The sequence below is a fragment of the Monopterus albus genome, unplaced genomic scaffold (genome assembly GCF_001952655.1).
Source record: "Monopterus albus unplaced genomic scaffold, M_albus_1.0 scaffold60.1, whole genome shotgun sequence".
NCBI classification, from domain to species: domain Eukaryota; kingdom Metazoa; phylum Chordata; class Actinopteri; order Synbranchiformes; family Synbranchidae; genus Monopterus; species Monopterus albus.
The window spans coordinates 2711003-2734858 of NW_018127940.1; the positions used below are offsets into that span (position 1 = coordinate 2711003).

Genomic DNA, 23856 nt, shown 5'->3' on the forward strand with positions numbered 1-23856 from the left:
CTGCTCTGGCTGGGTGGCCGGCCAACTGCGTGGCTGCCTGTAGGTCCAGGGATTCATGTCACACTGTAATTGGTTTACCTGCTCCCTGTGTGTCTGCGCTCTGAGAGGACCAAAACAAATTACCCAGGGACGACCTCTCGCCATCGCTCTCTCCTGCTTTGCAACCATTTCCCCCTTCTCACCCTGCACATCTCTCCCTGTCTCCCACTACATGTTATATGTTGTGTGTGAGTTTTTTCTCCCTGCCTCTTTCCTCCCATCTGTTTATTTCTCTTCTGTGTACCTCAAATCTCACAAGAGCCACAGCAGAATGTTTTAGAGAGAAAACATATCTGAGCACAAATATACACATTAAAGCCTCTTGAGGCTTGTTGATGTGCGTTTCTGTGTCAGCCTGCTATGTCAAACATCATTCCGGCATGTTGTGCACACATGCATGCGTAAAGATGAGGATGGATGGACTTTGTGTAATGCGACTTAAGATCACAAATAAACATGCAGCACTCTAGTGGAATATTTTGTAGCTCTAAAAGAGTGTTTTCTGTCAAAGCTGCGGTGAAGCATTAGCCTTCCGCTGCCGGTTTTTGCGTTCACTTGTGCCAAATGGTACCTGTGTGTATTGTCCCCTCGGTGAATGAGACTGGCGCTCTGTGTACACCATTAGGGTGTTTCATTTTCACAGCAAGCAGATGTTTTGTGTTCTCTGCTGCTTGTACCCTCACTCTGACACACAGTGGTGAATGCATACACACACACACACACACATACAGCATCAATCTTCCATCTATAGGAAGGTCTCACTGTCTCTAAGGTTATTTAGCTGTTTTAGTAAAAATCTGCTGTCAAAAGATTGAGGTGTGCAAAGCTTAAAGACATGATTTGTTTGTATTTGTTGCATCGCTGAATACACAAACTGTACTGAGGCCCTGGTGTATGGGCTGGCAAACGTTAGTCTTGATCTAGTGTCCTTGAACAAGTCCCTTATTCTGCCCTCACTCTGCAGGGCGCTCTGCTGTCGACACGGTGGTGGAAACATCAATGACCATTCTGCACTTTTTTAGATATATACGCTTGCACATCTTACTTGATGATGTTAACACATTTGATGGTGTGTAAAATGTCTGTTGCATGTGTTCAGCGTTGTTGATCAAATGTGTGGTAGCTAAATGACCAAGGCTATGATTTTTTTTTTTCTCATCACTTGTGCACTGGAAATAAAAAATCATTTTATAAAGTTGTCCGTGCACAGCTGTCTAACAACCTTTTTGCTACGAGTCTTTCAGTAAATGGCATGTTCTCTACTGTACTGTGTGTGTTATTTCACACTGATTCCAGCCTGTTTTCTAATTGGAAATGCTTTAGAATAGTTTTTTTAAATGGTTAATTGGATTTGTCCCATAAAAGATCAGAGGGAGAAATAAAGGTTGCTCTGCAGGAGCTGCAGCACTGTCGGGCATTTTGTTCTGCCAAGTGCAGAGAGGCCTGGGCTGGTTGCTTTTTTTGTAAAGATTGTGCTTTTGGAGTGTCAAAGACAAGGGGAGTGGAGGGCAGACTGGCATAGATATATTTTTGCTCTCCCTAATGACACCAATACTATTTCATGGCTTACTGAGCAGATTGAATCACACTCCCTCCGTGCAAGTCTCACTCCCTGCCCCTGTCTCTCTGTTTCTCTTTTCTGCACACGCTTCATCACTCTCTTCTCACATGCACGTTTGTATGCCACTGTACACTGATGTCTTACGCTCACCCTGGTGGATGTTGTTTAATTGCATTTGGGTCAGCAGTTTGCTGCCGCTGAAACCAAAGGACATGGAATTTGTCAGTTTACCCATTCAGCAGTCGCAGGGGGGCGGTGTGTGAGCCAACAGCTCTGCTGGAGTCAGGCCCATAAGGTTAACTTTACACAACTCTGTCAGGCTGCACTGTCAATCACTCTCCGCTCCCTTCCTCTCCTCACCTCCGAGCTGCCAGCTGCTCTTACATGTTCTTCTTAAAATGTACGAGTCTGCTGTTATTCCACTTAATAAAGCTTAAAAGATTTATGCACTCTTTGACAGAAAGGGCTCAGTATTTCAGACAGAGCTATGATCGTCTGGTACAATGATAAAGGCTACACACTAGTCTAGTGTCCTCTCTACACACATGCACACAACGCACTTGCTTCATTCCTTGTGCATCATGAGTGATAGAATCTTCAGTGACAGTGGAAAATCGGATGTGGCAGCCAGGACATACAATCTTCCCCCAGCTGGTATTTATAGTCCTCAGCAACTGGAACGTTGTGTGGAATAAGGAGTTCATTTGTTCATCATGTGATGCTCAAGCTCCGTTCTTCTCATGGATGACCTGACTTTATTATAAGATCCATAAATTTATAATTTGTTATATAGCTGGCCTTTCTGTGTTGTTACAAAAACATGGGCGTGCGCACCAACATGGGAGCACAAACACAAGTATAAAAAAAAGAGACAGCAGCTTGGCTTAATTCCCTCATCTAATAACACCAAAGCTGGGTAGTATTTCATAAAACACTGATTATCATGACACCATATGCGATTAGATCTGGGGGTTTTGTTATGGTTAAACCTGCAATAACTGATGTTTCATGCAACAGTGAGTTTGATATTATCCCCTTTTAGGATGACATGGCAAACCATTTTCACATTTAGCAGACATGGGGCAATGTTAGCATTATGTATAGTCGTGTCTCTGGCCACCAAGGAAATGCAAGTAGTTTTGAGCATCGGTTAAATTTGGGTGATATGATGTCCTGCTTTTTTCAGTTTTGTATCACTGTGAATTTAATACCATTGGACCTTTGACTGAAAGGAGGTTTTCACATATGGCCTCCAGACAGGGAATCCGGTCCAGATACTGTCTGGAGTTGCCCTTTCACACATGTATCACACAGCAGGAGACTGTCCATGTCAGATGTTTTTTTTATCTACTGGAAATACTCAGTTTGGTTTATGTGAGGGGTGGCGCCTGAGAAGAGTGCACAGGAGGTGGGACATGATGCAAAAAGTACATGGTCACCAGACAAGTCTTTTGCAGTTTCTTGAATTTGGCTGACTGTGTCAGCTCTTAATGATATAAACTCCCAAATCTTGTCATCTCTCCAGTTAGACATTTTTTGTTGGAGTTTTTGTGTAAATGACTTTTCTTCTTAACCCTTAGATATTTGTATTTTTCCAGTCTCGTGCCAGTTGCATGAAGAATTGTCATCAACGCGGCCACTAGTTTGGTGTAAATTTTCCAGACAGTATCCTCATAAGTGGGCTCAGTTGGACATTACGCAGACTGTGCATCAAAGACCTGGCAGGATAAAGTCAGTTTTATGTCCAGGCCAGCTGATTCTGACATTTGTGTTGTTATGTACAGCTTCCCCGGGTAATGTCTGGATAGGATCAGGGTTGCAGTGCATGTCTGAAAGGGGCTTTAGTCGGACAAAATGAGCAGTTTGGAGGCATCATGTAAGACAGTAGAAATATGGATCTTTTTCTCTATTTTATAGACAATGCATGAATATTGTCAAGCATATGGAGGCATTTAGTTGTAAATATTGTAATACTTGAACTCTTTAAATGTACCTAAATGTACAGTACTGGCTAAAAGACAGGGTATCTACTGTATGTGCTCACTTTGTAAATGCTGCTCACTTGTGATCTCACTCATTGAGTGGTGAAACAATCGGCTGCTCCCAGGGGTATCTGGTGGCACATACCTCCAATACTCCACAACTGAAGTTCCATATTTATAGACGGCAACAGAGCAGCTCACATATCCCCACATCACAGCTGTTTGCATTGCAGTGTTGGGTGTCACATAGCTGCCCGGTGCTCCTGTGGTTGTCACATTAAAACAGAAGATAAACAAACAGCAGCATTTAGTTTATTTTTTTTGCACCCTTGGGAGAAGGCATTTCATGTTTTTATAGGAGCTGCTGGTTATGATGCTGTGTATAGAGTTGAGCTTTATAAAGACCGGAGGAAGTAATATGACTAATAGTAGGGAAAAGGAGAGGGAGAGAGAGAGATTAGTGGAGGGAAGGATTAGCTGGGAGTCTACAAAATAATGCCAAGAACAAAAGAAGGCAGAAAGACAGAGGTATGACAATGGAAGGATGGAATTAGGTTTGGGGGAAAAAAAAAGAATAGCTGAGGACAGAGTGGAGTGGAGTGGACAAAACGAAAATAAAAAGGGACTGTCTATGGGAGTTTGCTACTAGATATAATAGTACTGTATGTGAGAGAGGACTGGTGGCTTTTTGCAGACACACTGAGAGCTGAGGTTGTGGGAGGGAGAGGGAGAGAGAGGCCAGCACAGCTGAGTGGTGTTGATTGGTCTGTTTGAAAACACATGAACTGCAGATGGAGAGTGAGAGAGAGCGAGAGAAGCTCTGTGCACTCAAAGTGTCGCTCTGCAGCGTGCCGTGCTGCAGCCCAAACCACATTAGAGCAAATGAATCCATTCCACCTTCTGTTATGGCAGCTCTCACACAGGGCCCCAGGAAGGAGGAGGAGGGAGGGAGGGAGGAAGAGTGGCAGGAGGGTTGAGATATGAGGGACGGGGAGAAGAAAATGATAGAACGGAAAATGTAAGGTGGTAGGAAGGAGTCACATGCTGGATAGCTCTAACGATGTCTGATGGCTATAGACAAGGGAAGCCAAAAGCACCTGGTAGTGAGAGAAAGGAAAGCTGTGGCTGTATAACAGAAGACGAGGGAGAGAGAAGATCCTCTACTGTGTTCACTGTGCAGAAGTGATAGTGAAGTTCTCCTTTGTCAGGCTGTTGCTAAATAATGAAGACGATCTCTGGCCAGTTGCTCTTTTACTAAATTTTACATACAGAATTTTAAATTAGAATGGCACTTAAGATTGGATTGTTTCATAGCACTGTATGAAAACCCATGATAATTTATCATAAACACATCACTGTCCTTAACATTGTCCTGGTAATATATGTACTGATGTCAGAAAATACTCATATTAACATTGATTCTGGTTCTGACCATGTTACCCAGCCCTGATCCTAATGGACTCAACTGTCTGATTACATTTGTGAAGCAAGCTGCACTTGACAAAGGTGGAATTCATTTATCTGAAATGAGAAATCACTGAGTAATCATAAGCTTCATGCATGTGTGCATGAATACGTGCGCGTGTGTGTTGCTGCAGATATTAAAAAGATCATTTCAAAACTCTCTTTTGTTCTTTCTCTGCCCCCCATTTGTTTGGCTCAGGCAAGAAAGAAGGAGGGATACTCAGAGTGAAAGAGTGCATGCATGTGTTTTTGGAGATGGTGAGGGGAAAAAAAAACGGAAGCTTCCTCAGATGTTAGTATTATTTGTGGTTTGTTACTTTTCTGTGATTCATTGCAGCGTCCTCCCACTCCTGTTTAAACAGAGGTTATAACATGCACAGCATAATTGGACGTGTAATCCTTTGCTTTGCACTTCTGGTAAGCAGTGCTGAGTGGATCTGATTAAGATGTTTGGAGGACAACAGATTTATCCTCGGGATGTGCATGCTTGAACAACAATGGCAGTAGCCGAAAAACTTGAAAACAGAAACTAGAAATCTGAAAAAGTGGAGAAAAGTCACACATGTCTACTGACTTTTATTATAAGTGAAGGCAGGGAAGTCAACATTTTGCTCACTTTTCAATTTGATTCTCTTCTGAGGATGAAGGATATAGATTAGTGTGTTTTATTTTGGTATCAAACGTTGACTGGGTGAGATTATGGAGCAAGAGGAGGGCTTCTCCCATGCTTCCACGGAAGCATCGTCTGTTATGCAACACATTTTTACCCCGAACGTGTCTGTCAGGCATTCAGGTGGACTGACTCCTTATTTCACTTACAGCTGAGCACAGCCTGGCTGGACAGTTGCATTTTCACCACACTCATATTCCTTTGAGATCCTGAGGTCCTGTGTTTTCATTGACCATTTAAAGCTCTGCTCATTTGTTGGAGGAGGTGTTGGATGTGTGTGCATGCGGGTGTTGGACTTTATTAAAGCACAACACAAGAAGGGGTGAAAACAGTGGAAATTCTTGTGTAAAAGAGGCAGCTGTCTCCATCTCCTCCAAACCTCTTTCTTCCTCCTCATTCTTGCCTGTGTGTGTGTGTGTGTGTGTGTGACAGCAGGAAGAGGAGCTGGAGGAGAAGCAGATAATCAATATAGTCAAAAGGTCAGATGACCAACGCAGGGCCTGAGAGTGCCCTGTTAGCTGTTCACGGAGCTGTCTGGCTGCTGAAAGGGATTTGTAGCACTTGTCAGGGTTTAGGAGCCCTCACTGGACCACTCACTCCGGGTGTAATGTGTGAAAAGGGACACGCTGGTTAGCAGCAGGAGAGGGAGACATCTTCTGGACACTGGGAGACACCACAGCGCACCAGAACCAGGCCACCCAGTGCTGTGGCCATGCCGTGTGTTGTCAGAGCGGCTTTGTGCCCCACAGGATGTGAAGTTAGCTGTTTTTCAGGGGCTTTTCACAGATAGTCATCATCATGCCCATGTGACCTGACCAGAGGCGTTTGGCTGCCCACTGTTTGACCACACCTGCACAAGTATTCTCACCTCACTGGTGTGAGAAATGTATCCACTGATGTCTAAGACTTTGTAAGGGCACTCCAGGTACTTCTGCTCTGGTAACACTTAAGCTCAGAGGATTAGAAATACACTCTTATTCTCAAAGTGTTCCTTTGAAGTTTTACCTTTACGCTTAATCAAAGTGAAGAATTCGAGCTTTTGTGCTTACATGCTCTTAAGTGTGTGTGCGTGTAAGAGAGACAGAGACAGAAGAAGAATGTGTATACTTACATTATTCTTTCTAAGATAAGCACAGCAGACCGAGCACTACACATGAAAACCCTCTAAGCTGAGAACTGTGCTTCATTCTTTCACTCTGTTTCTCACACCGGGGGATCTTGGGGGACCCTTTATCAGTACTGAGCAGCTTTCTAGAGCCTTGCCACACCCACCTGTGGTTTCTCAGTTTGCCTTTTATGTGGAGGAATGTGAGGCGGATCAACACTGATGGAGATAAACACGGAGGAATTGTGAAGGACAAAGGCCTCACTGGAAAACCAGTGCGATACTTATTAATCCAGCCCTAACCCATTTGTTTCGAGATAGAGTAGTGAGCATAGGGCGGAAATTGTTCTTGTTGCTGTTTGGATTGTTGGACCAGAACAAGATGTACGCAGGAAGAAAGTGATGCTGTAAAACTGATACTTATCTGCTGGTAGATGTGGGCATACATATGTTGTCTATGCCACACACTGATATCGTTGACTGTGAGCTGTGTTTCATCTGAAGCAAGATGATGGTTGGGGTCCTTTCTCAGTTCTAGTGCTAGTTTTTTTTCTTCCATAAAGCAAATAAAGTTTCAAATAAAGTCTCATTTTCATGCATTTGCCAAAAAAAAAAAAAAACCCCACTTCGGGCAGATCATGTCCTTACATGAGTCGGTGCTTAAACAACCTGGCTTCCTTGTTTGACAATTTGTCATGCTGCTAAAATGCTCTTTGAACTTCACAGACTACAATCTCTTCAAAGCGGTGACCTGACAGAAACCTGTTCTGACTCATGCACCTCTTTTTCGCCTCTTATTTTACAGAGTAAATACCTTTTAATGGCGTCCCGGTAGAGACATCAGGATGAACACGTTACCATCAATGGACCGGCACATCCAGCAGACCAATGACCGTCTGCAGTGCATCAAACAGGTGTGTACAAAGACCCATGCAGACATGGATTCTAGAGGCAAAGACAGAAGAATAGGAATTCTTCTACTTTTCTCGACTCCTTTCAGCACCTTATATGGATATCAGTTTTTTGGCCATTAGCTCCAGTCGCACAGTTCACGTTGTACTGGGTCATGGAGAGAGGGAAGGAAAGGGAGGAATATCTGGCAGTGAACACAAGAAGAGACTTCAAAGAAACTAGCAACATAACAGACTCTACTCCTCTCTCTCTCTCTCTCATTTTTTTTTTTTTTTTTGCTCCTGGTCCTATGCTTCCTTGCATAACGTTCCTGACTCTTGACATATGCCAGCCCTTGTGATTTTTCTTAAATACCTCCTTGACTGCCAGATTTCAGGAGACTCCTCACAGACTGATAGACTGAAAGACACAGCCAGACAGACAGACAGACATAACCCAAGGCTACCGCCTCTGCTTTCGTTCACTAGTCTGTAAGAACTTGCTCACTGGTTAGCTAGCTGGCAGGCTGTGAGCTCATTTGTTTATGCTATGTGGGTGTGATCCTTTATATCTCCCAGTATCCATGTGACACCTTGCCTTATAGTGAACCAGATAATAATTGGGCTTTGAGCTCATGATTATGAGGTGACATACATATGTATCTCTGTTTCTGTGTTCCTACTAATACCCCAGCCCCCCACCACCACCGCCAGCTTCTTTCTTAGGCATCACTGATAAGCTTCAAATAGCTTGAGTTAGCATGTCTTGCTTAATAAATACACTAACTGTAGTTTGGGTTATGTGCTCCTCAACTCTCGCTGTAATAGTGCTTATAGTAAAACAGACTGAGTTAGACAGTGAGTCCTGAGCTCGTGGTGACTCGGCCAGCAGGGACATGTTTTCGTTTGGGGAAAATCATAGGCACAGAGCCAGGTTTTATGCTGCTTGTCATGATACCAGGTAGGCACTAAACAGCTTGATCCTGGCCTGGCCTGAAAATGAGCAAGTCAAGTTGTCATTTCACAGAGAGCAGACTGTGAAATGTCTGGCTCTTTGTCTGCTGAGACCCAATTTCTGCTGCTGCTCAGTCCCCCCACCCCACCTCACTGTTCATAACCTCATCCAACCCTGAACAGCAACAACAACAAGAACAGCTCAGGCCCCATCCTCCTCCCTAAATTCAGCAGAGCTGTTTCACTCAGCTGTCCTCCCCCTCAAACCAGAGTCGAGGTTGTTGGGCAGAGTCGATGGCGAGCGCTGTGGCAGGAGGAGCTATGAGTTTAGATCCAGGCAGACAGTTCCCGCTGTGCTAGTTCTGATTCCTCTCGCGCTGGAGGCTGATACGCCTCCCATCAAGCAGCAATAATGCCAGATTATATCACTCATCTAGAGCAGGCTCTTCTCCTCCCTCTCACTCAACAAGAGCATCTCTCACTTTCTCTCACTCTCCCTGCTTCTCTTCATCATCAGTCAACCCCCTGTGAGAGTCCACAGCTAATTCCATAATGGCTAATCTTCACATCACAAAAGATGAGTCACTCAAGGCCTCTCTTGAAGCTTACGATACCACTGGGAGCGCTCAGGGATTTTCTCTGTGGAGCCGGTACCAGGCCTGACACGTAGGGCCACGTTCGCACCGAAGGGCCCCTTTGTCACTTACTGTAGAAAATCTGCCCTTTCGCAAACCCTCACCTCTGCTGCCCCCTAAAGACAGTCGTTCTACCTTTTCTGCAAGAACACACAAAACAAAATGCTTCAATTCCAGATGAGAATAATAAATGCTTTCAAGTGGGCTCAATCTCGCTGACTGAACAAGCTGCAGCTCTGTGCTGTTTCAGAGCTATTAACCTCCTGAGCTGTGAAGAAAGGGAGAATTTTAAAACCGCTTATTGTGTCCTGCCAGCCTGAGGAGCCTTCAGACACTGGGAAGAATAGACTCAACTGTTTCAGGCCTCAGTGAACAAGCGGGAGAGACAGACAGAGCCTGAAAGAGATTAGACAACACACGAATGGCGTGTATTGAGTCTGCACACATAGCTGCCAGGACCAAGGTTGTTTTCTTTGTGCACAGCCAAAGCCAGCCAGTGGACTTCTGGTGCCGAGGCTCTGTTACAGTCTGAAAACAGGCAATGAATGAGAGGGAGAGAGAGAAGGATTAGAGGGAAAGATTTGGTTGCTGTGTGGGTCATGGGGGTGAGGGCTGGGTATTGCCAAGAGTGATTAACAAGAAACACTGCCATCATTGTTGATATGGGTGTGATCTTCTTTCCACAGTACAGCAGAGCTTTGAGTGGGTGTACACGGGAAGGAGTCAAGGTCCTCACAGGGTTGTGCAAAAACACAAGACATTAAATTAAGGCAGTTTGGAGGCAGAGCTCAAGGCTGCAAAACTATTTGGTGTCAGTATTTTTCCAATTTGTATTTAAAGTGGACAAAAAACCTGTCATTATTTCCTATTGTTTCTAATGGCGCTGTCTTTTCCCTATGTTTGCACAGCACTTACAGAACCCGGCCAACTTCCACTCAGCAGCCACTGAGCTGCTCGACTGGTGTGGAGATCCCCGGGCCTTCCAGCGACCTTTTGAGCAAAGTCTCATGGGATGTCTTACGGTACGCAAGTGCTTATTATGGTTTTCATTTGGTTTTTCAGGTACTTTTTAGGAGACATGAGCAAAACAATAATTAGATTTTGGATCCTCAGGAAAAACTGATGTGTAGATATGTCTGCCTTTGAGGCTTTTAGCCTGCTTTACTGCTAGACAATGCAGTCGCTGGAAGAAGATATGGTTAAACCTTTTTTCCTTACAAATTCTAGTAAAAACAGTTAACAGCAAGCTGTAGTTACACCACGACTGTAAGCTACATTTATCCAAGGCAGCTGCTCAGGTCGTCAGGGGCCAGTGACAGGGGGCCAGTCCTCGTCACCCACTGCTTCTCACCACTTTGTGCTCGACAACACACACACACACACACACACAAGCACACACAAAAAAAGCTTGAACATGACTGCGGGTAGCCGGTCACCTCTGGCTATCACCTTTCAGTTCACCAATTGCCACTTATCAACCTGGACACCAGGCCAGAGAGCTGAAGTGCAGCAGGTATGCAAAAAAAAAAAAAAAGCACATACACATTTGAAAGAGGCTTTGGAGGAGAACTGGGAGTTTTACACATTTATCACTAAGATCAGTCTTTGAAACACTAAGGGAGCATTGTCCCGAGCTGAAGTGGTAGCGTGAGCAAACAGATAAATGCTCATTAATGTGTAAATCACAATAAAAGCCTCTTAAAGGCTCGTAAAGAGCTATGCAGTTGAGCCCACCACTGAGCTCCCTCTCGGCAGGGGGCTATTTCCATCAGCTAAATTGTTTCATCAGACTCAGAGAGCAAACAGCTTCTTATCTGGAGAATTACAGCATGCAACAAGTCTGTTCATTCTTTTAGGGATTCTGTCTTCATGGCGATACCTCCATGCTAACTGTACATGTCATTTAAAGATGACTGTGCATCTATTTCAATCATATCCCATGAGATTTATCATAGTTGAATGACGTGCCTCATTTGGAGGTGCCTATTCCCTCTGGCATGTTGTACAGGTAGGGGTCACCCTCCAGTCCCTGGTGGGGTCTCAGCTCCAGAGCCAATGAAAGATGACATAACAGAGCTGTCAGTAGTTCATAATAAGCTCTGTCTGCTTCACAGTGTCTGGGCTTATTTATCCTTCTATCTACATCTCTATTAACTCAGCACACCTTGTTCTAAAATCACCAATGTAGTTTAGGAGCTGCCTTTCGCATACAACAGTTTAAAAACAAGCAGAAGTAAACTACAAAACAGATACTTTGTTTCGCCAGCAAACTGATAACCAGGAAAACAACTGACCCAGTGACCCTCCATCACCCCTTAGAGCACTGGATTCATGTTGACAGGAATACAGGCCTGGTTGCAGCTACATTCTCAGAGGGAGATTAAACTGAAAAAAGCCTATGAGGTGAAACACTGTTAAATCTGTGTTGAATCTATGTTAGCCTCTGTATCTGGCCGCCTGCCTTGTACAAATTGCAACACAGGCTCAGCCATGCAGGAAATTAAACAATGGACAACAGCATGATTGGACCTTTTGTCAGAATCATTTGAATAATATGCTTGGGTTGAACAGATTATGTTATAAAGGATGTACCCAGAGAAGTACATCCTCACTAATTCTAAACACCTTCAAATAAAAATAACACAATTGTACTGGAACTATAGAGTTGTATATTGCCATTTCCTGATTAAAAACCTGTTCATTGGCATAATTTTCATAGTTTTTCATTCAGAGCTCAAGTAGCTCTATTACCTGTGAGAGAGGCACTTTATGATCACTGCTTGTTGGTCTGTTCTGCTCTCTAAAAGCCACCTCATCTGACCTTGTTAATGATAATGTGTGTTTTTAGGTCAGAGGAAGCAGAGGAGATGTCATCTGCTAGGAGATAAAAGCAAAGGGGTTTCCCTTCAAATAACGATTTACCCGCCCCGTGAGCGCTGTTTAACGCCACTCAGCATCCCCTTTAACATTATACTAGAGTCCAGGAGAGTCCTGCTTCATGTCCCATCGATGTTCAACCGCTTTTTGAAGTCATTAACACAAACGGGTCATTAAAGTGGTACAGTTGGGGACTGGTCACTCTCAAAATTGGAACCAATGGAAAGATTTTATCCTGTGTTCACTCGGCGGCTGCTTGATGCTAAAACATAATTTACTTTTTTTTACCTCACTCCGATACACTCACACAGTTAAACTGAGCAGTATGGCTGGACATAAGCTTTAATCATCCACCGTGAGAGATAACACCTATTATTTCTACATTTTCCTGGTCTGTTTGGGTAATTGAATCAGCAACCTTTGGTCAGGAGACAAATTCTGTTCACTTTAGGACCGGAGCGGGCGTGTTTGAGGGTAACCTTTCAGGGACTCTGCTCGTTCTGCAGAGCGACTGGGGGTTGGCTCTCTCTCACCTCTTGTGGATGTTGATACAGTAATCAGAGTCATCCTGACTGGATCACTGGAGCAATCCAGACAGCAGACTCCACATTAATCTCACCGTGTCTGTGTGTGTGCGCCTGGCATTACTCACAGTGGACCGAAACCTGTTTACACACTCACACTGTGAGGACCCGGCCTTCCTCGTGGCGCCCCCGCCCCTGACCCCCATGAGGACGATTTAAATGTGTGTGCATGTCTGTGGCCTGGTATTACTCATGTTGTGGCCACGATAATCTGCACAGTCACATTGTGGGAACTAGATGTCCCCAAAACGTTAATCATTACATTTTACAGTGATGACTTAAGTCTCCAGGTAATAAATGCAAGTCAATACAATGTCCCCTGAAGTTATGAAAGCATAGCGTGTGTATGCGTGCATGTAAGTGTTAATTGATAGTGTTTAAGAATAAATAATAATTAAATATATAATGACGCTGTTTGAATGAATGGAACTTGATTTCAGACATTAAAGACATTAAAAGCAAAGGACATGCAGTTAAGCATATAATGATTAAAAAAAACAAAACAACTCATATTTACTGTTTATTTAGTCATCAATATTTTTGGATTTCTGGTTGTTGTTTTTATACAAACAGAGCTGAAATGATTTGGTGAATAACTGATTTGGGTTTCAGAAAGTGTGAATGCCAGTTTTCTGTTGTATTTTTTTACATTGATATGCAAAAAAATCGACTAATCAGAATAATTGTTGAAGCATAGATGTTACATGTGTGTGCATTTATTTCTCATTTGTTATTGAATATAATGAACCTAATGAAGATTTTCTGTGGTAATTGACCCCCCACCCCCCAAAATGATTTAAGGATTCCGAAACTATTTATATAACACTAAACTTAATAGTGCCTGAAGGACAACAGCTCTACTTATGATTCTATATTCTTTGCCCAGGTGGTGAGTCGTGTCGCTGCCCAGCAGGGGTTTGACTTGGACCTGGGCTACAGGTTGCTCGCTGTGTGTGCTGCCAACAGGGACAAATTCACCCCCAAGTCTGCAGGTAAGACCCACTATGTTTCTAAAATGCCAGCAGCTGCATGTTCATACATCATCTCATTTACTGCTGTTGACTTGCAAAACAGTAGATGATACAAAGCTAATTGTTCTTCATGGTGCAATGATTCACTTTTTCACTGAATAAAACTTGTGGTCATGATCAAATCAGGAATGTACGCCATGTTGCTGCCAAAAACGCACAGAGACGCTGCTTGTCATGTCCTGAGCACTAATCGGATAGTCTGTTGGCAAGAAACGCTTTCATAATTATACTAAGCCAGTTTAATTTGCAAAGCCTTTTGTTCAATAAAAACAAATAAGTGTCTGTTAAAGTTACCGTGAATTTGTGGTTCGAAAATTTTGGATTTCTACAAACAACTGCAGCCACAGACATCACGCAGAAAGCCCATAGAGCATTGTAATGTCAGATATTTTTAGTTCCCATTAAACATTAACGTGCTATTGAGATGAGCTGTCCAGGTGGTAGCCTCACAAAAACAGTCTGCTCAACAGTCTTACCACACAAACCCACACTCTTAACGTGCAGTGTCTGCATGCACACACAAATGAAGTGAGAGAGAGAAAGCTCGAGCAGTAATGCTTTCCTCAGACATTTATCTATCAAATTCGATTTCCTCTGATCCATACCTCCTCACAGCCTTCCCACAGTCCTGCAGTACCAGCCTGATTCTTGTACATTTGTCAAAGTGAAATGTGCAGAGGTGGGAGAGAGAAAGAGACGGATGGCTGGAGAGGTGTCGCTGATGTGTGCTGGACAACTCACTCTGCCTGACAGAGACCTGACAAAGCCATAGCCAGCCAGTCAAACACAGATAAAGCTTTGTTTGGCAGTTACATAAAGTGGGAGTAGTAGGAGTTAAATATTTTTGATTAAATTGTTTCATTTCTTCTTGTTGTTCCTTGACAGGGTGAATATGTCACTATTTCAAAACCTGAAGCGCGGTGAAAGTACTGACATTAACGCTGTGAAATCCTATCCCATAATTCCTCATACGAGCTGCAGTGTGTTGCAACTGAATATGCAGAAGGCAGTAATGTATCAGTTTCTGCTTTTTGCTCACATGGTCCTCTGCTATGAAAATTTGCTCAAGATGAATATCCTCTTTCAGTTGTGGTGGGAAGTGTCTTGTTGGGAGGAACTTAAGTGGGCAGACAGACGTCAGTGTGCAGTATTGATTGCTGTAGTTCTCCCTCTGTCTGTGTTCCTGTGTTTGGATAATGTGATTGTTGTCCAGGCATGGCTCAGCCTGGCTGGCTGTCTGGGCCAGACTGACAGTCAGAATCATCTTCAGGCCTGCTGATGGTTCTGAGATCTAATAGAAGGCAGCACTGTATTTCAGGAAGAGTTGTTTATGTGCAGCAGACAAATGAGAACTGTAGTGTAATTATGCGCAGTGGGGGAGAGGAATGGAAGCTAGGATGTGGCCAGTCATCAAACGAGACAGGCGGGCTGTTGGGGTGGGAGGCAGATGTGACTCAGGGCAGATCTTACTCACTGAGCATCCGTCTTACCTTCTTTACAAGGACATCGGTCTGAGAAAGCAGACGGGAGGGCGACAGTGGAGACGTAATGCACACTTGAGCTCAGAGATATGTGCATGCGCTCTCACAAATGCATCAGCAAAGATGTAGAGATGCATTTGGCTTTTTGCCTGTATGTTGTGCATTTTACAGCCTTTGTGTATGTGTCGTTGCATGCATCAATGTGTGTCTAATTGTGCAACCCCAGCAAAATCTTCTGAGAGCCTGCATGGCGACAGAGGACCGCATGTCTGACACCCGAGAGCCCAGGCGAGGGCCAAGGAGTCTGGGATGCTCTCTGCGGGCTGCTCAGGCAAACTCTTAAGACAGCAGATCAATCACACTGATGCTTTCTATCAGAGCATCAGTTAAAGTGGAAATTGATTAAGCAAATATTGCTACCCTTCTTTTTTTTTTTTTCTAACAGTTTGACAACTTGGTTCATTGCAAAATTAACCTTTTTGGCACTTTTACATCTCCAAAAAGACTTTTTTTAAGATTGTCTTTTTGTATTAGTGCTCCAAGTAAGAGAACCCATGAACAAAGTACAAATCCCTTCAGTTGCTCTTTTACTGATATAAAAGAATAAATTATTGCCCTAGAGAGATTTTCAGCAATAGCAGGCTGCTGCCGATGAGCTTTCTGGAGATTGTGACCCTACAGTGAGGCCTGGAGGATTAGTGTTGCTCTAATCTGGAATCAGCCAGTGAGGAGACTTATCTGCTGTTAGCCATGGTTGCATTGGCACTATTACCTACTGTATACAACTTTAAGGCTGTTAGCATATTAGCAGCTGGTTCAAGAGTTTACTCCCTTGAAAACAGCGACTTCCAGGTTTAAATGTTTGTGTAGCCATACTTAATCAATGCTTTTCGTCAAAGGCTGTTTTTTAAGATCTGTAGTCCATTTCTAAATCTTCTTAGAGTTTATTTTCCTCATAGTAATCTCTAGTCTGCTACAAAGCAGACTTCCAACTGAGAGGTTCAGCTCCTCAGACACACAACCTAGAGACTATGAGCTGTTGGGCTCCTGTTAAGTTCAGCAGACAACAAATCAGATTATCTGCATAATCTGTCGAGGGTTTTTACTGTTTTCTACTTCAGTTAATTTACCCCTCTGTCACAAAACTCATAACGGTTTGCCGTCTTTCTTTATGAAGCTAAGTCCCAATAATAAAGGTACAAAATGGTCACAAGTTATTTCCAGTTTATATCACTTTCTCACCCCATCTACATCGGTGTCCCCTCCTGCTACATTTTAATTAAATGAAAGCAATGTGACTCAGATTGTTTTGAATGTGTTTTATGCTTTCAACATGACTTGACATGCTCTGTGTTAAAGGTAGCTGCTCCCTGGAATGACTGCAGTGATCTTACTTTAATGTTTAAGTCAGACACAGGTCGTTGCTTGTTGATCCTCAGTCTTGCTCAAACAAACAATAATTTAGTCATTTTTGTTGGCATCACATGATATGAGAATTCACACACGCTCAGCTGTAGTCGTGAATAGTTACAGTTGTGGTAAGGGAGGATGAAGTGATTTAAAAGAAATCCCTTCTATCTACACAAGTGATAATTGTGCTTGATGTTTTCTTTATGTGTCAGTTTCCCCTTCTCAGCTGATTGAGAAGGAGCTTTTGAAAAACAGTTGGGAAAAGATGATGAAAAGAGCTCATCTATGTACTAGATGGTTGGTAAATTTCCCCCACCCACTCACATCTGACATTAAAATGAAACTGTCCCAGCAGAACTGCAGAATTTCTCAGCACTTGGTCTGTCGACTGTTAACAGGGTGAGCTGGTGCTGCACATCAGGAAAACAGCCACTCCGCTGTGTCAACAGTGACAGAAACCTTCCAGGGTGTGGTTGTAGCTCACCCCGTGTCTTGTGAAAGACGTAAAGTGCTTCAGTTCAGACTCATTGCACGGTGTATATGTGCGCGCACACACACACACACACACCTTCTCTGTCTGCACCAGTTTGACATGTCTTCCACTTATCTGTCTCAATTTACTTTCAGTTGATTGATTTTCTCACCCTGTCTTTCTTTCCATTTTTGAGCTGTGTGTGTAGAACCAGAGGAAGGTGTAGGCATCCTTTGTTACTGACCCAATCAACCTTACAGACTTTTATATTTAATTACTGCTGAGTAGGAGTAGTGCACTGAATTATTAACAGGAAACAGGGCTTATTTTTAGCAGGCGGGCCTCTCCTCTGACACTCTCCTGTGGTCGCCTTAGATGATGAAACCCCTTTGCAACCCAAATCCAACTTCACGATTAGGTTTATTGAAATAAAACTCACAAGGAAATGCTTATTAGTGTAGCTGCATTTGCTACACTGATTGGGTCCTCTCTCACTTTCTGCTTAATTGGCTTGGTTTCATTTTGGTAATATCCCAGCTAAGCTGGTGGTGCAGTTGTAGTCCAAACACAGAAAACTTTGTTCTTGTCAAAAACTAGATGAGCAAATGATTTTGACTGATCTGGTGTTCGCACCTGTTGCGTTCACCAGTTCTTGTTACCATGCTAACTCTGAGAGACGAGGCAGTCCAAGTAACTTCAAAACAGTGCTGATTTATTCAAAGGATCACAGGTAAAATTAACATTACACACTCAGGTATCTTGCACCTCCAAACTGCACGCAGGCAGATGTAAGATGAAAGACCCTGAACCCACCAGGCCTATACATTATATCCCCTCGGTTGGGCTAGCCCCATGCTACACAGAAACGTCAACCGAGACGTCTCTGGTACCAGCTTTGCAGCTGGTCATAGCACTAGTCAAAACATGAAGCAAATCAATGTGCGTGTGTGTCTGTTGATTAAGTGGTGTGTAACTAAAAACATTCTCACACGACCTCTAGTACATGTCGTGACATTAAACATAAGAACATATTATGGCTAAGGCTACAGTTATACACGTCATAATAATAATATTAAACACCCTGTCTGCTGACAGTCATCAACTCTTCTCTCTAGTTATCCTTGACCAGATGTACCCTGTAGAAACTCATAAGCATGACTAAGCATTTAACAGTCTAACTAGACATCCTATCTCCACTAAACATTTCTAATACATAAAGTATCTATCCAATTTCTATCTGACTAAAAATACCTAACACACCTCTGGACTTAACCACCACCAATCATCCTCCAGGGGCTTTTGACACACCCTGTTCAAGTTATGTTTCTGCCCAACAATGCCTCTGTTGTTTGCGTTTTAATTCAGTGTTGGATGTTTGTAAAACTGTTGATGACCGAATGGGGCTGTCACAGAAAAGCCAAAGACAACTTCCCTCTGCTGTCAGAAGGCCAGAGGGCAGAGAGAGAGAGAGAGAGAGCATTGACAGCTTAGGGTTGTACAGTTTATTCATCCAGATTGTTATTTTTGCCGTTTTTGGGTTATATTAGGGCCAAGTGAAGAGAGGATGAACCCACGACCTGCCTCTTCTTAACTCACTTGCATTCAGATATTCTTCTATTCTCTGATGTGTCTTGTTGGATGGATTTATCTCTGGCCTCTGATGAACATGGGGACGATTGTCCTATAGGCAGGTTAAGGCTGATAACTTGCTACTTGTCTCTTTTGAAATATATTGAGATTTATATCTCATACTTTCTTTTTCTTCCACTTCCTCTCTTGTGCACTGGCCTTCAGCCACTCTGTATAATATATTAAGCTCCTCCCACTTACACAAGTTTGCAATCTGAGCTTGCAGGTTTTTTCCCCCTTCTTCTATTTTTTTTTGTCCTCCAAGACAAATGGCGGTCGCACTGCTTGATTATGTGTGTGCGTGTGTGTTTCCTTGTGCACAGGGCAATAGAGCGCTAGGCAGACTAGGCTGAGCACATCAATTACAGCACCTCACCAAAACAGAGGTGAGAAGCACTGGAATATCTTGCCTTCTCTATCTGTCCTCCTGCCACTGTCTTTATCTCTTCCTCTCATCCTCCCTCCTCAGCTGTCTCCTCTGCTACCTCTGTCTATTTCTCTTTCTCCCTCCCTCCCATACCCGTTGTCTCGAGAGTGTGTTGGAGCCGAGCCGCCGGTAGCAGGTACAGCAGGAGCCCATTAGTGCAGCGTGCTGCTTTGATTGGATAAGCCGGAGAAACCAGGAGACTGCCTCTGAATAATTGATGTACATTGTGCAGATGCTGGACAAGGGAAAAAGACAGATCAGAGAGCAAGGGAGGAGGAAGAGAGTGAGCAAAAGAAAAGAGAGGGAAAGGCTGGAGTGGAGAAAGGAAGGAAGTAAGAAAGAGTGAGCAGAGTAAGGGTTATGTGCGGAGAGTGATAAGGTGCAGGCAGCAAAAGCTTTGAGAGTCGCCACTGGCGTCTGCGCAAACAGCAGCATTTGTGACACTTGTCCTTTCTCTGCGCTATGAAGGCAATGAGATGAGATGTGCAGGGACTTGACTTGGCTCAGGGTAAGTGTGTGTGTGTGTGTGTGTCTGCTGTCCACGTGTGTAGCTCTGCTCAAAACTGTTTGGTATATTATTTGAGTGTGTTTGCGTGCATGATGCAAGATCAGGGTTTAACAGAGGCTAATTGAGCAGATGATACAGGTCTAAAATAAGTGAAGGAGAATTTCTTTGGCTTCTTCGTCTAAATCTACACTTTAGTTCAGAACTTTGCATTTCAAACTGTGCTTTGAAGTTGCTGTAGCAGCTGTAAGTGAGGCCATAAATAATATGGGCTTCTATCTTGTCTAATGTGCTAGTGCGACTATAGTCAAAAGCACTGACCACACACACATGAGACAGGATCAGGACAGATCAGCTGACCACAGGTTGACCTACATGCTGTTCTATCATAGAATTATTGTGAGTGGGCTTTTTGTCTATTAGCACTACGTACAAGTATACACTGATAATTTGATTTGTTGGTTAACGTATGACCTATTTCTGGGCTTGTCAGTTTGCATTTAAGTGTTCTGGTGAATATGCAGCATCATACTGTATATTTGGCAGCTTCTTCCAATTTAAGGCACATATATCCATGTTTATGTTAAGCACTGAAGTGTTTAGTGTTTTTGTGTCAGGAGAAGATGACCCACTTTTCCACTGTGGGGTCTTTTTTTAAGTTGTTGACCTGAGCTTGGAACCAGAAGCTGTCTGCCTGTCCACTCATTTACAGAGAAGGAGTGGGAGGAAGGGGAGTGGAGTTATGGAAGTAAAGTGCTGTAACATCAGCGCACAGAATGGCACGCCTTTTGTTTCAATCTTTCAAAGGTGTTTAAACGCATTTCATTTACAATTTTGGTCAAAGGCATCTCGTAAAGGGAAACAATACTTCACTTCACATGAACAAAAAAGGCCAGGAAGGCAATAAAAGTCACATGACGCTGCAGGCCATTCAGTCGGTGTTTATTGTAACCTTAAAACTGACAACTTAATTAGCAAACGGCTCTTACAAACAATAACACAATCTTCCATTGATCTGTGTAGAAAATACAACAAGACAATATGACTTCCAGCTAACTGTGGTAGAGCTGTAACACATCCTGTTATCCTGAGCAGGGTGTCTACTGCTGGAACCATCTGCATCCTCAACCTCGCAGCCACGCGCACCCCCTCTGCCCCTTTGGCCTTCCCCCCTTTCTCTCTGGTTCCAGAGCTGTGTGTTTGTGTTACTTATGGTGAACTACCGTGACTGCACTGCACCCTGAGCACTTCCCATCAGGCTCAGTGACTCATTCATGACATTTGACTTTGAGCAATATGTGTGTGGCCTGCATTTCTTTTCGCAGGTTGTGTCTACCACCAGAATGGAATTTCTGGTGGGCTAATGGCAGCGAGGGTGGAGCTCTCAGAGCCCCAGGCAATGCAGTATTGTTGCAGGATGTGTTTCAGGAAACACTTCACTTCTTGTTAATCACTTCCATTTCTTTTCAGTACTTTGGTCTGGGTTTTTGTTTGTTTGTTTGGTTTGCATCACCTCACAGCTACTCCTCAAGAAATTCTTCTACTAACTCACCTGTAAAAGGTTCTGCATTTGGAATTTTATAACTTTTAAATCTTATTAAATCTCTGCCTTATCCCTGGTTAGTGTTTTTCACCCTAATGATTTCATTGAAGGAACAACAGTGTGAGATGAAAGACACATTGTGGAGACAAGTAGCATTTCTGGTTATAATTAGGTATGTGATATTTACTAGTTCCCCTCCAGTGGTCGGGAGCTGTGTGTGGCTGATAAGAGCAGTTCATTCACAGCTTGCCATACTCTGATATTCTTCCTAGCCTAGCGTGAGGCACATTACTGTATAAGTGCATCTTCACAAAGCCAAGACACTGGCTGTGTTTGTTTACTCACTAACACACACCTCAGTTTCCACATTTGCATTTTATTTTCTGTTTTTGTGTAGAGGTTTGTGTCCACTTATCTGTGTGCCAGTGCATATTCCATTGTCTACTGTGACACGCCTTTGAGTGCAACTGTGTGCATTTACTGCACAATATGTTTGGCTCAGATGTGGGTAATGGGTGTGTGATCATATGTGGTGTCGCGGTTTGTCGCGAGAGTTTTTTAATAAAGATGTGCAACATCATGATGCTTGGCTTTGTGCTGAGATCCAGAGCATCTGACACAGACACCGGCCACCTGAAGTTCAGAACCCAGCCAGGATGTCGATCAAATCCTTGGGTCGATGCCACAACCCCCCCCCCTTTACAAATGTACCCCTAGCAAACCTGTAGCGTTGTGTAACTGATGTGATCTGTTATGTCACTTGATGCACAGAAAAGAAAAAATAAATCAGCAACTATTTTGATAATTAATTTTAAGGTAAGACTGATAAAAAAAATAGTTGGAGTCTGTCAAGAGACTGGAAATGGGAGAGGTTTAGACCACAATATGCTTTATTTATTTAGTTATTTTACTGAGGGAACATTTGAAGGTGTAAATGTACCTTTCCTGTCCTGTGTAGTAACTCCTTGTATAACAGCACACAAACTGAGAGCATCTGACTCATGAATGCCCATTAAAGGTTGTCGTACTTTGAGAACTGTTAATCTTTGTAGCAAGTCTCAGTCAAGCTCACTTTGACTAGACTCGCCCCACACTATTGTAACACACTGTGTTTATTGTTTTCTGTGGTTTTACACAACATGGAGATCCCACATTATCCCACCCGGGCTCTGATATTTTGCACCTTTAGTTGGATCTAGCTGTCATACTGTATTATGTTTGGTTTTCATGCTGATTCTTATAACTCTGCCCCAATTTAAAAATGTGTAATTTGAACCCCACAGAAACCAGCACCTGCAGGAGATGTCAGAGTGACTCAGGTATAGCTACCCTCCCTTCTGGGCTGCAGCATCTCTTTGGCTTGTGACCCACACGCATCCTGGGGAGGATGGGATCTGCCCACTCCCTCCATCTCCACCTGTCCTCTGTCTAGCATCCTTCCATCCATCCTCTCCCCCCTCTGTCCTCATGTCTGGTGTACTGCCAGAGGTCATAGATGAAATTCTGTCAAACCAGCCAGATGGTAAAGCTACACAGTTTTGCCAATAATGAACTAAATAAACAATTATGTAAAATCAAAAGTCAATTAATTAATGGCACAAAGTATTACATTTTAAGTTGGAGACCATTTCAGATTTGGATTTTTCTGATACATGTGTACAGTACATTTAAGGTCTGGTTTTGGTTGAGTGTGATTTCTGACACAAAGCTGTCTCTCTGCAGGGCATGTTTGAGTTGTTCTGCCTCCAAGCTGTTGAGACTAAAGCCCATTTGATATGCTTTCTCTTGGAAGAAGTTTGCTGGAGAGAGAGAGGGGGCAGGATGGGGGATATCATTGACTGCTTAAATGGCTTCCATTACACTTCCGCAAAAAAAAAAGCATGACTTTTATTTATTTCACAGGATTTTATATCCCCTACATATTTTGCATAATATTTTGTACCCACTCAGCACAGAGCTACCTGCCAGTGTTTTACAGACCTCTGCCTAAATTGCTTCTTTTTTTATCATCCCACACATTGTCTCAGAAGGCTTCTGTGTTTAGTGTTGCAGTGTTCATGCTCAGAGTGTAATTTTTCATGTAGTATTTTCTCATTTTGTCTGTGTTGTTATCAACAAAAATACAGTAGAGCTGCATGCAAAATATTATGTCTCTATCAAAGCCTAGCGTGACCAGTGTTGGTGACCAGAATTTGGCATGACAGCCAGATTTGTTTTCACTTCATGACTAGACTAGACTACAGGTGATGTGAGGATGCACAGTCTGAGAAGCAGGGATGTGCATTCCACCTTATTTACCAGATTTTATCTGCTTTGTCTTACACAGCGCTGTTGAGGAGTACAATGCAAACTTCTATAGTTTCACTTTTGCAAACCAGCCTAGTTAGCTATGCAAGTGAGTGTCCAAATTTATCCTACATTGTCAACATCAGAAGAAGATGGCCATTCACAGATGGTGATAATAAAATCTGATTTCAGCCACTGAAATAGCTTTTTCAGTGGGTGGAAGTTCGCTTTATTACTGACATGTGACATGCACTGCTATTAAACCAGGCCATTTTAGCATGTTCCTCTCTACTATATAGGCCAGTTGCTGG

At 43.2% G+C, this 23856-nt stretch overlaps 1 protein-coding gene across 1 annotated transcript in view; it reads left to right on the forward strand.

The window, feature by feature from the left end:
- zmiz1a (zinc finger, MIZ-type containing 1a) overlaps nt 1-23856 on the forward strand; it is a 96363-nt gene that overhangs the window by 59679 nt on the left and 12828 nt on the right. The window contains 3 exon segments of the mRNA XM_020603257.1: nt 7627-7735; nt 10209-10322; nt 13648-13753. Of these exon segments, the coding sequence (XP_020458913.1) occupies nt 7667-7735; nt 10209-10322; nt 13648-13753 (289 nt within the window). The 5' untranslated portion in view covers nt 7627-7666.